This window comes from Mesoplodon bidens (assembly GCF_964165515.1).
Source record: "Mesoplodon bidens genome assembly, chromosome: 9".
NCBI classification, from domain to species: Eukaryota; Metazoa; Chordata; class Mammalia; order Artiodactyla; family Ziphiidae; genus Mesoplodon; species Mesoplodon bidens.
In genome coordinates this window covers 3,711,745-3,725,661 of record NC_138166.1, presented here as the reverse complement: position 1 = coordinate 3,725,661, position 13,917 = coordinate 3,711,745, and the positions used below count along the sequence as shown (strand labels likewise).

Here is a 13,917-nt window from a genome sequence, read left to right as displayed (position 1 = left end):
GGGCAGAGTCAATCAAGTGCAGCAGCTGAGGATTTCTGACATATCTGCAAAGTTCTATTTCCTTTTAATATAACTTTTTGCAGATTCAGCAAGGCGTTTTATAGAAAAAATAAAGAGCGGTTTCTATTCATCAATTTATTTTTAGAAACCTTTTGCATAAAGCAAATTCTTATTGTTATAGAAACCATTAATTTAGAATACCTGGTCATTTAGATACTGGTTGAAATTTTGGTATAACTTTATCATGAAATAATTTATTAATGTATTAAATGAAAAAATGGTTGCTAGTGAATGTTTTACGAACTTAACCTTGTTTCCAAGAATATTAAGACCACTTTAATTTCTAAAATGTCATCTATTTATTAACATGATTATCATCCTCTCCACTTGCCAGCACAATAGGTAAAAAAGTTTGTGTTTGTGTGTGTGTGTCTAAAAGTAATAAAATGCCTTCACTTTACTGAAAGAAATTGGAGAAGACATAAGCAAATGGAAAAACATCCTGTGTTCATGGAATGGGAGAATTAATATTGTTAAAATGGCCATACTAACCAAAGCCATCTCTAGATTCAACACAATTGCCATCAAAATACCAAACGCATTCTTTACAGAAGTAGAAGAAATAATCCTAAAATGTGTTTGGAACCACAAAAGACCCCAAATAGCCAAATCAATCCTGAGAACAAAGAACAAAACTGGAAGTATCACACTTGCTGCTTTCAAACTATACTACAAAGTCATGGTAATGAAAAACAGTATGGTACTGGCACAAAAATAAACACATAGACCACTGTAACAGAATAGACAGCCCAGAATTAAATCCCAGTGCATACGATCAACTAATATTCAACAAGACAGCCAAGAACACCCAAGGAGGAAAGGTTAGTCTCTTCAATCAATGATGCTGGGAAAACTGAAAAAAACACAAGCAGGACAGTGAAACTGGACCTCTATCTCACACCATTCACAAAAATTAACTCAAAATGGAGCAAAGACTTAAACTAAGACCTGATACCATAAAAATCCTAGAAAACATAGGCAAGAGGCTCACTGATATTGGTCTTGGCAATGATTCTTTGGGCACAACGCCAAAAGCACAAACAACAAAAGCAAAAATCATCAAATGGGACTACATCAAATTCAAAAGCTTCTGCACAACAACCAAAGGGAAAAAAAAAAAAACAATTAAAATGAAAATGTAGCCTACAGAATGGGAGAAAAATTGGCAAACTAAATATCAGAAAGGGGTTAGTTTTTAAATATATTTTGCATATTGACACAACTTAATAACAATGATAACAAAAATAATCCAATGGAAGAAAAGGGCAGAATAGAAATTTTTTCCAAAGAGGTCATCAAAATGAGCAACAGGCACATGATAAGATGCTCAACCTTACTAATCATCAGGGAAATGCAAATAAAAATCACAACAAGCTATCACCTCACACCTGTTAGAATGGCTATCATCAAGTAGACAAGAGACAACAAGTGCTGGCAGGTGCTGGTGAAAAAGTAATCCTTACACAGTATTGGTGGGAAGTAAATTAGTCCAAAAACTATGGAAAACAATATGGAGGTTCCTCAAAAATGTAAAAATAGACCTACCATATGATCCAGCAATTCTGCTTCTGGGGGTATACCCAAAGGAAAGAAAATAGGAGTCTGATGAGACATATGCACCTTCATGTTTATTTGCAGCACTATTCACAATAGCCAAGAAATGAAAACAACCCAAATGCCCATCAGTGGATGAATGAATAAAAAGATGTAGTATATATACAATAAAATATTATTCAACAATGAGAAAGAAGAATATTCTGCCATTTTCAACAACATGGATGGACCTTGAGCACACTACGTTAAGTGAGATAAGCCAGACAGAGAAAGAAAAGTACTGTACAATATCACTTATGTGTGGAATCTAAAGCAATCAAACGTGTAAAAAAAAAAAAAACAACAACAACAGAGTAAAGCAGAGGTTACCAGCGGAGAGGGGGCAGTGGGATAAAACTAACAGCATTTAAGGGTACAAACTTGTAACAAATACTAAAATAGTGACACAGATTTAATGTATGGTTTACTGAACACAGACAGTAATATTGTACTATAAGTATGTAATATGATAAATATCATTACAATGGCCACCATATTAAAAAATATAAATGTATCAAAGTAACATGATGCGCAACTTAAATTTACATGATGTCAATTTATTCAATAAAATGTAAACAAAAGTAATTCAATGCCTCCAAAAATTTCTATAATTCAAATTATTTAAAAATACATATATGTTTCATAATCTGGGGGTCTTTTTTTTTCTTGATTTATGATTTCATTCTTGATTATGTTTAAATATACATATATACCTTGCATGTTCTATTAACGTGTCTCTAACACATTTTTAGATATAGCTCTTCAAAAAATAGTACCTATCAGTGGAAGACTAGTTATCCTCCACTCTTTCTTCTGCCCTCTTCCACTGTGAGAGAGTAGGCATATCATTACCCAGCTAAAGACTCCATTTCTCTGACTCATTTCCAGTTAAGATGTGGCCATGAGAATAAGTTCTGACCACTAGAATGGGTGCAAGGTGTTTTGCCCTTACAGGTACTGTGTACCTGCTCTTCTAGTCTCTCTCCCTTTGCATGATGGCTTGTACCTAACTGAAGATCTGCTCACCTTCTCAAAATACAAGTGGTAATATAAAAAGGTAAAATATTAACATATATTCTAAAGCATAACAAGACTCTTTTCATTGTTGGAGTTATACCCCATTTAGTAGTTGTATAGCCTAGGAGAAAAATTTAACCTTGCAAATAATTTCTTCCTGCATATTAAACATGATGATATTCACTTCACAAGGTTGTCCTGAGGATTAATAAGATAATGGATGTAAAGGGCTTAGGACAGTGCTTGAACACTTGAACTAATTTGGAAAAAAAAAAAAGTAGTCCTCAGTTGTATTTAACAGGTTCTAATATATTAAGTACTATACTAAGAAAAAGTGTAGTGCATTATCTCTTTCTCCTAATTTTATTTTTTCTTTCAATTTTTAAAATAAATTTATTTATTTGTTTGTTTGTTTATTTTTGGCCTCCTTGGGTCTTTGTTGTTGCAAGTGGGCTTTCTTTAGTTGGGGTGAGTGGGGGCTACTGTTCGTTGCGGTGCACAGGTTTCTCATTGCGGTGGCCTCTCTCGTTGCAGAGCATGGGCTCTAGGCGTGGGGGCTTCAGTAGTTGTGGCTCGTGGGCTCTAGAGCTCAGGCTCAGTAGTTGTGGTGCACAGGCTTAGCTGCCCCGCGGCATGTGGGATCTTCCTGGACCAGGGCTCGAACCCGTGTCCCCTCCATCGTCAGGCAGATTCTTAACCACTGTGCCACCAGAGAAGTCCCTCTTTCCTCAATTATTTAATCTACTTTGTGGATGATCATATGCAATTGAAGGACGTGTATTCTCCCAATACGTGATTAGAAATGGAAAAATCCAATAAAAGATATCTTAAAACTTGAATGTATCAGGGCTAATAATACTACATAAGCCTATTGATTCCTGATCTTTAACAGAAGTTAGTCAGGTACCTGGGCAAAATCTCTAATTTTTAAAGTTAAAGTACTGCTTTTATTCAATACTATTTATCAGACTTCCCTGGGCTAATACTTTATGATGCCCAAAGTAATTTTCATAAAATTGCAAAGATGTCCTATTTTAGCTATGTTCCCTCATTGCAGCTGAGCCCGCAGGTAAAAAGCAAGATGTGCCCTGTGATGCCAGTAAAAACTAAATTCAATAATTTGGGAATCATCATTTTTTAAATATTGAATTTCAACCCCAAACCTGCTAAATTCCTCTATTTTTTGAACTTTTGATCCTGACCATGCATCTAACACCCTTAGTCTCAACACAAAGCTCACTCTCAACTCTAGCATCCTTCAGCTAGTCTGCGCTTTAAGTTCCTGTGGCCAAAAAGAAATGCACCTCTGGGACTTCCCTGGTGGTGCGGTGGTTGAGAATCCTCCTGCCAATGTAGGGGACATGGGTTCGATCCCTACTCCAGGAAGATCCCACATGCCGTGGAGGAACTAGGCCCGTGCACCACAACTACTAAGCCTGTGCACCACAACTACTGAGCCTGCACTCCACAACTACTGGACCCACACGCTGCAACTACTGAAACCCGTGCGCTCTATGGCCCGCATGCCGCAACTACGGAGCCCGCGTGCTGCAACTACTGAAGTCCGCGTGCCTAGAGCCCATGCTCTGCAACAAGAGAAGCCACCGCAATGAGAAGCCCACGCACCACAACGAAGAGTAGCCCCCACTCACCACAACTAGAGAAAGCCTGCACAGCAAAGAAGACCCAATGCAGCCAAAAAAATTTTTTTTAATAAAAAAAAAGAAGTGCACCTCTTTTGCCCCCATCATGGACCACCTTCTCTCTGGGCAAAAGGAAAGAGGCATATGGACACATTTATCTATCTTCTTGTCCCCTAATACTTAAATTCTTCTTCCAACAGTAAATTCCTCTTTCCCTCCCTTGTTACATACATATAATTCTTTTATTTGTATTTTTTCTATAACTGTAATGAGGTACAATGCCTCACAAAAGCAGCACTGTGGGGATTTTCTTCCATCCTGTCCATTCTATTTTGTTATCCTGATTTAGACAAGGCCATTTACTCATTCATCAATATTTATGCTCTTCTTAGTCATCTACAACTCATAAAGCATAATGGACATCAGGTGAGACTTCTTTTTTTTTCTTAAGGATTCATTGAAAAAAGCAGATTTGGCAAGAGAGGGTTCACATATTAACACCAAAAGTAAAAAAGGGTCAGCCAAGAAAGTGGTTTTTGAGGCTGATAAAACACTGAGGAGTAAAGAAGAGCTCCCCAAAGCAGTTTACTTTTCATTTCAATCTGTCAATAAAAAGAGTTACATAACTTTTAACCAGAATCTGTCAATTCGCTTTTCTTTTTTTCTCATTCCACAAATGCCATCACTTTCATAGAGGCTTACTTATTACCCTACCCACTTTCATAGTCTGATTTATTTTCCCACAGTGAATCATTGCAGATCCCAAACATCAGCTAACTGTAGCCTTCAGGCATCTTCGCACCTTCAGAAATGGAGATTTTGATTACTAGCATGTCAGTTCTCTGAGGAGAGGAACTGTGTCTCTGTCCACCTCTGGTGACCTGCACAGTGCCTGGGACATGCTGTGTGCCCAGTAACTGTTCATTAGAATTAATTCGATCACTGTTATTCACAAAGAACACCTTTCATTTCAAAACATATTCCTTATGTCATCTCATAAATATTGAAATTTACTCAACATATACTCTGTTTGAAACCTACACTTGTGTTATGAAGAGATTCTGGAATAATATTTTGAAGTATATGCTTAGGAATTCTTTATGAATTCCTATTAATACACAGGGTAACCATTCATTCTAGTTTCTCCCAGAGAGGAATATTCACATATAAATATTCATATAATAAATATTCACAGATCATACATGAAACCACTTTTATACCATTTCACCTCATTGATCCACCACATTTTTGGAAAACAAAACACCTCACTGCATCACTAAGAACACAAGATGAAGGTACTTTCAAATTGTCAGATTACTTACATTGAAATGAAAACAGTGAGACTCTAAAGAAATGATGTTTAAAATTTAATAAATCTTATGGAAGCTATACATGTACGTGCTCTTACCCAAGGAAAACGATCTATTTAAGATGCTACACAAACATTTATATGTTACTATTATTATCAAAAATCATTTTAGAGTGACATTCATAGTCATTTCATAAATCATAAGAAAAACAATCTTTTATAGTGTCTCCTTTCCTTCCACAAAACTCTGTACGACCCATCTCAGTGATTCACTCTAGCCTCTAGGCATGGCTATAAACATTGTAAACCACTTTTGAAAATAAAATCAACCCTCAAAGAATGAAGATAAGTTCCCGTTGAGGATATTCAAAAGAATCCCTCACAGGGCTTAAAGTCGCCACTATACAAAAGATCCTAATATCCCCTAAGACTGGAGGAAACAGGACACCCCAATTTGAATTTTAGGGATGACTATACATCATATGAACTCATGTAAGGGAAGGCTGTATATAAACTGTAAAGTGTGGTGAGAACACCTCACTGATTATTAGGGATGGCAATAACTAGCAGCATCGAAAGTCCCTCTCAGGGCTTCCCTGGTGGCACAGTGGTTGAGAGTCCGCCTGCCGATGGAGGGGACACGGGTTCATGTCCCAGTTCGGGAAGATCCCACATGTCGCGGAGGGGCTGGGCCCGTGAGCCATGGCCGCTGAGCCTGTGCATCCAGAGCCTGTGCTCCGCAACAGGGAGAGGCCACAGCGGTGAGAGGTCCGTGCACCACAAAAAAAAAAAAAAAAAAAAAAAAAAAATTCCCTCTCAGAATTTCACTATCAGATTCACATGAAAAATTGTCCTACTTATAATATAGAAAGATAGTTTCTTAGAGGAAAGAACTACATGCAAATTAAAGAAATGATTAGTAAGTTTTGGGAGACTTTACTCACATCAACAAGCTGATTGACTCCACTTGCAGTTTTTGCCAGGGTGACAAGGTCCTCCTGCATCTTATCCACCCATGACTTGATGCTGCAGAAATCAGAGAATGTTCTATCAGATCTCCCACGAAGTAAGGCCACAGACTGACATTCTATACTCACAGATAATCTGCAGATAATTCATTAAATTACTTTTAAGTCTTTCTCCTCCTTCCTAGCTCTTACTATACCTACCCACCCACCCCCAGCCCACTTTTAAGTGACAAAACCAATGAACCTTTAGGGGTCAACCTCTTAGGATGCTAAAATATCCTCAACTCAAAAAGAGAAAAATGACAAATGAGGGTAAACGTTTGCTTAATTTTTATGAAAATTCCATTAAAAACAAGTTACTGAATGGAATATTCTAAATGAAACTTTATCCTTTAGTTTACAAGCCTTCGTAATATAATACTAAGGGTGTGCTAAATGTAGAATATTTGAAAACTGCCAGAAAATGACAAATATTTTTAAATTTCTTATAATTCCAATACCCAAGGATAATCACTTAACATTTTGATGTATTCCCTTCAAGTCTTTTAAAATTCTTTCACAAGGTCAAGCACATATTATGTAAAATTCACATATCCTTTTTTCCATCAGTCACATGATAAACACCCTTCCATGTCATTACAGATATTTTATAAACACTGTACGTTAATGGCCACTTAATATTCCCTTATCTCTAAATCCCATAAAATACTTGACCATCCTTTTTTAAAAGAAAACTAGAATGTCATCAGCTTTGACTACTAAAAATTTCACTGCAACAAATATCTCAGTACACATTAAGCTTAAAAGTATTTCATTTCCTTAGCTAGACTCTTAGATTTAGAATTACTGGATCAAGGCTTAAGTTTTAAGGAAATGGTTTTGAGCATTAAAATTATGATTGAAGGTTCCAGTTCAAACCCTTTTCATGTAAAGGTGAGCCTTGAACAATGTGGGGGGTTAGGAGTGCAAAGCCCCAGGCAGCTGAAAATCTGCAAATAACTTTACAGTCAGCCCTCCACATCCGCGGTTTGGCATCCACAGATTAAACCAATGATGCATCATGTAGTACTGTACATTAACTGAAAAACAACCTACTATAAACAGACTCACGAAGTTTAAAACCATGTTGTTCAAGGAACAGTTGTATATACTTTAACGTAAGGGAGATCTTAAAATACAAGCTATGGATGTCAGAACATTTTAGAAAATTCTAAACTGATGGTCTCTCTTACTTTTCCTGTCATTAGAGATTATGAAATACCACACAATTTTCCCCATTCTAATAAATTAAATTTAATTTGCAATCCCTTCATATATTTCATTTATTCATCCTCATGTTGTAAAAAGACCTAAAGGGTGTGTTCTTTTCTGTCCATGCAAATATAAGAAAACACTAATAAGAACGATAGGAAATGATTTGTATTTGAATTTGAACTTGTCTCTATGTATATATGATATGGGTGTCTATCATTGCTTATTTATTCTGTTCTTTGGATTTTATAAATACTAAATGTTTTCCCTCCTTTTTTTTGATTGACATTGTGATTTATTTAGTTTCAGTATACTGCAGTAGGATACAAATAATTTATACATTTAAAAGGTAACTCTTAGATACGTTCATTTGACAGTGAACATAAACTCTCAAAGGAACATATCTACAATACAGAAACAGACTCAAAGGCATAGAGAACAGACTTGTGGCTGCCCAGGGGGAGTGGAGGTGGGGGGAGAGAAGGATTGGAAGTTTGGGATGAGCTGATGCAAACTATTATACTATACAAGATGGATAAACAACGAGGTCCTACTGTAGAGCACAGGGAACTATATTCAATGTCCTGTGATAAACCATGATGGAAAAGAATATGAAAAAGGATATATATATATATATATATATATATATATATATATATATATATATATATGTATGTATAACTGAGTCACCTCACTGTACAGCAGAAATTAAAACAACATTGTAAATCAACTATACTTCAATAAAATTTTTTTTAAAAGGTAACTCTTCTGTCATAAGAGAGCAAGCTGTAATTCAAGGACTGAAGCCGGTTTCCCCACCACAGCGCTAGCTCTGTCTAGTAAGCATTCACCCTGAACTGTGCCCCCTCTCTCCCGTCTGTCAACCTTTTCTTTTCTTTTTTTTTTTTTTTTTGCTGTACGTGGGCCTCTCACTGCTGTGGCCTCTCCCGTTGCGGAGCACAGGCTCCGGACGCGCAGGCTCAGCGGCCATGGCTCACGGGCCCAGCCACTCAGCAGCATGTGGGATCTTCCCGGACCGGGGCACGAACCCGTGTCCCCTGCACCGGCAGGCGGACTCTCAACCACTGCGCCACCAGGGAAGCCCTGTCAGCCTTTTCAATGGAATGACAACAGGGCATGGTTTAAAAAATGTCAAGGAGCAGAAATCATATCTGCTGATCCCACCAGGAACCTCTAAAGCACGGGTTCTTTAAAGCACGTTAGAGAATGAAGCCATCAGTGGGTGGACTCTGTGGAAGAACAACAACCCTGGTCCCTTCCCCCCTGTTCTCCAGAAGTGTGTTAGTGGCTCTCAAACATTTCCGAAAAATTTGCTTTGAGGAAAATCACAGCTTTCATGATTAGTATTTAAAAGGCACTTATGCACATTTTCCCTTAGGAAATTGATTGAGGGATGAAGAGTAACACTGAACCATTCTCATCCTGAATGACCAACATTCTGGATCTAAAATGGTAGGCGGCTGCATCACCTCTCTCAAGAGAGCCAGTCCTCATTATTCCGAGGCCTGGCCATATTCACTGGTTTCACTGCACTGGTTTCTACCCCTACAAGAATGCAGTAGAAAAGTGTTGTTTTGAAAATGAACTTTATATTTCATAAGTGCTTTGATCATGAGGATTTAACCACGTTTGTCTTCTCCTTAGACAAAAATTTCAATAGTACTACAAGGTCATCAACCTTTTTTCTGATAAATTTAAATGTAACAGTATTAAAAATTAAATGTGGAAAAAGTATAACATGGGTAAGGGATTTAAGTGAGGTACATATAGGAGACCATATAAAAGAGTAATGAGCTAAAAAACAAAAGAGGAAGAAGGAAAACTGAAAATCAGTCATGAAAAAGGATGAAATGCCTTAGAAGAAAACAGAGGGGCTTGATTTACATGTGAAGCAAACTAGTTGGTAAATGAAATAGATAAAAGCAAGGGGTTTGTTCACACAAATGAAAATAAGGAAGAATATTTATTGAGTCATGCTGTATGAATATGATTTTCAAAATGATTATCAAGAAACAAAAAATAAATGGGAAAAGGGTGTAAAGTTAAGAGAAATTTCTAGAACCATTAAAATAAATGATGCACACCACATTATTCTAATATACTTTGTGCTACTTATAGGCTGGCATATATATTTGAAAAATATTACAAATACTAACTAATATTCGTATTACTCTATTAGGTAAGTATAATTGTGATCCATTTTTACATTAAGAACAAAAAAATTACAGTAGGGGATGGGTAGGAGAAAAAATCATGGACATGATTTTCTAATTCAGATGAGACCCTTTCATTTCTCCAAGTAATTACTGAACAAAACCCAGAGAAAATGAATAATCTCTTCTCAAATATAATTGCTAACACTGACAAATAGTAAGAAGTGTTATACATGTTTCTGGCTGGAAAACTGAGAAACAAAGACTATATATGTAAAAAAATAAACTTAACTCCTGAATTCTGATTCATGCTAAACTGATCCAAAATGTCCTTTCTAACTTGACACCTGAGTGTACTGTCACTGCCACTGTTCACTGGTGTGAACCTGTTTTGGCTGTAAAGCAATTTAGGGCCCGACCAGTCTTCTCTGCCCCACTGGACAAGCTGTTAAGAACATAGTATAGGAACAAAGATTATTTTTTATAGACATGAGGTATTACCTGGTTTTCCTAAAATACATAAGCACTCTGCCTTTCAAACCTGGAATTAGAAGATTATAATGGCTAGGAAATAAGCGAAGATATCATTGATCATAAAAGTGAAAAATTACATAAGGGAAAATATTCACATGGGCAAATTCTCCATCAGTCTTTGTCTTTCTAGGTAAATTGTCAACCACATATGCATAATCACTAAGCACTATTTTATTAAATGTCTCCAGAAGGCACTATAATATTTTGGAGGAAGTTACAGAGGATATAGTCTTTTCAGATAATAAGAAATGAACATAGCACTCCATGAGGAAGAATTTGTTGTTTTTTCTTTGTCAGCCCATTCAACAAGAACTAGTATCTGTTGGAGAATATACTAAAGCTGGTAGGGCAGAAATGAAAGATATATGCTTTACAGTCTGGTTAGGTTTAAAACTGGGTCTGACAGGAAAGAGGCAGAAGAGAACAAGAATAAGGTGGTGTAGGGGAGGGAAAAGTATCTTTTCTTCTACCTTTCTAAATTCTTGACTGAGAACCTGTGACAAAAGACAGACTAATAAGTGAAATGCATACAAATTGATTTAAGTTTTACATGACACGGGAGGCTTCATAAGGAAATGAAGACCTGCCCCACCAAAAAAAATGGTTAAACCTGAGTGTCTTTATGCTAGGTTTGATGAAGAACAGAAAGATATGATGGGACAAAGAATATGAGCTAAGTATAGTAAACTGGGGGAAACTTAACAGAGACCATTCATTCACATTTCTCTTTCTGCCCCATGTCTTCAGAGATAAGGACGCTCCTTTCTCCCAGGTATAGGGGAGCAATGCTCACATGAGGGGAAGGTCACAAAGTCCCTCCTGCAGATGCCACTTCCCCAACGCCTTCAGCTTAAAATATTCAATAGGCTATGTAACCATATTTAGCCCATCCTGAATCCCATCAGTAGGACATGCTTCAGGAATCAGAAGAGTCACTTAAAGTTTATTAGATAGTTGTGTGGGGAGGTGGATAGAGGAGGCTTTCGACTAGTAGCTACTTAAAGTGAGATTTGAAGTTTAAGTGGAATTTAAGAAAATCGAGAAAGGAAGGCAGTAACAACGAAGGCAGGGGGAATTTAAAACATGGCATAGTCAGCAACCACAAGTAGTCTGTATGGCCGGAGTCCAAGGTTGTTCATCAGATGTATGGAATGGGGGCAGGAATGGTCAGAAAGAAATTCTGGCAAATAGTTGGCCAGACCCAGGGTCTTAAATAACATTCTGAAGCATTTAGATTGTATCCTCAAAATAATGGAGAGATAATGGAAAATGTGAAGTTAGCGAGTAACAATATTAAGGGTATATGAACATGATAAAATAATTTCTCTGATAGCCAAGTGGATGGTGGCTTACAGGGAGAACAAAAAGTGAGGAGGGAGGATAAGATGGAAGAAATGAGGAGGGTTCAAACTAGCTCAGTAGTAGAGAGAGTAGAGAGGGAAACAAAAGGGAGACCAAGTAGAAGAAACCAGCTCAACAAAACTCTGAAGGATGGATGACAGGATTTCATGTACTACTAGATTTAAATAGTGAATGGGAGAAAGGATTTGCAGATGACTCATGGAGTTCCTCAGTTACACAATGATAGGACATTCTGTTATGGAAAGTATAAGAAGAAGAACGATTTAGAGGGGTATTGATGAGTTCATTTTTATTGGTTCGGGTAGAGATGTTTTTGAAAGATTCACATATAGAAACCCAGTAGGCAATTGAACATACATAGATTTGAAGCTCTCAGAAGTTTCCATAGCATTTAAAGATCAGGTAGTTACAAAGGACAAAGGTAAATCAGGGTATGACTCCCAAAGGAGAGTCTATAAAGGGAGAAGGAAAATACACAGCTGCTAGAACTCTGGAAAATAACACTGAAAAAAGAGACAGGAATCTGAGTAGTGGCAAGAAAGAAGGGAATCCAAGAAAAATGGTATCACAAAACCCAGGGAAGGTAAGAATATCCAGAGAGAGTCATCAAACAAGGCGAGAGAAAATTTCTATCTTATATGTGAGGACAGGGAGAGAAGTGTGGAACCTAGGAAAAAATGGAGAACAAGGAGTTAGTGCTCCTTTTTGTTTTTTAATCAGAGAGATATAGGCATGGTACCATGCAAAAGGAGAAAGGCACGGAGAGGAGATATCACAGAGAAATCTCAGGAGAGAACATGCAACTTACTGACAGGGCAAGGGCCTTCAGAAGACTCTAGATTCATTCAGCTTTTTCTTGCTCACCCTCTTATATTCCAAACATGATCGGGTGAAGGATGAGTGAAGAAATAAGCAGAACACAGGAGAATCCTAATCCATGGCTAGAAAGTAGGTTACTTCTTCCATGAAGATTGAAGGGAAAACGTAAAAGGTTTTAAGTAAATGAAAATAGCTACAACAACTCGATCAAAAACTGGAGACAGTTCTACTTATTGGTCTCTATCTTTTTTCTTTTTTGTAATAAAGTAGAGTCATTGGTTCAGAGATAGGCAGGAGGTATTAAGGTAGGGTAGTTGAAAAGAAAAGTTGGAGGTTTCAGAAGAACAAGGACTGGAGAGTATTTAAGGGCAAGCTCTATACCAGGGGTCACCAGTTTTCATCAGTACTAATCAGCATGACTGTGTGAATTTCTCCACCAGTACTAGGCTAAAGAGGGTGAGATGGGAGAAAAAAGGCATTCAGATGAATATGGGGCAGATACCAGCAGGTGGGAAAGATGGACAAGGAAAAGTGAACTGAAGGGCCTGAAAACTTTAAGATCTCTACTAATTCTAAATAACAAAGACTACCAAAAATATTCATTAAAATGTTACAGTATTATATTTATACACAACACTTATTTTCTAAACATTTTTGTTATGGAACCAAAAATGCTATTACAATATTTCTAGGAAAATGTGAAAATACTGTATTGCCAAATTTCAAATTTCTCATCATTTTGGGGGTTTGTAGCCTAATAATCTCATAAAAGAATATGCTGGAAGACTAAATGAAGAAAGTGGCCTGAACACATATCCCACATTTAAATCACTTGAATCAAAATATAATTTCTAAAAGAAAAAATTCTAAAAATCACTGAAATAAAATGGATTGCTCTCAGAAAGTTTACAGTTTGTTTGAAAATATTTCTCTTGGAAATAAATATATATTACAATATCTGAGCAGCTCAAAAAAAGTTGTATCAATGTATATCGGGTTATATAGATACAACAGAACTGGACTAACAGGTACACTGTTTCCATGAGAATATGCTCTGGATTTTCCAACTTGTGATGTCAGGAACATACTTACTCTGCTTGTTAGAAATGTAACTCCCTGACTTCCTGTGTCAAGTGGTAACAGAGGATTAGCAGGTTAGGACTTGAGCATGATATAGTCAGGAGAGT

General features: G+C 36.9%; 1 protein-coding gene across 2 annotated transcripts in view; it reads right to left on the bottom strand.

Annotated features, from left to right (window-relative positions):
• CACNA2D1 (calcium voltage-gated channel auxiliary subunit alpha2delta 1) overlaps nt 1–13,917 on the bottom strand; it is a 504,082-nt gene that overhangs the window by 408,650 nt on the left and 81,515 nt on the right. For both annotated transcript variants that reach the window (XM_081243691.1, XM_081243692.1), the window contains one exon: nt 6,567–6,648. In XM_081243691.1, the coding sequence (XP_081099817.1) occupies nt 6,567–6,648 (82 nt within the window). The remainder of the gene's footprint in view (nt 1–6,566; nt 6,649–13,917) is intronic.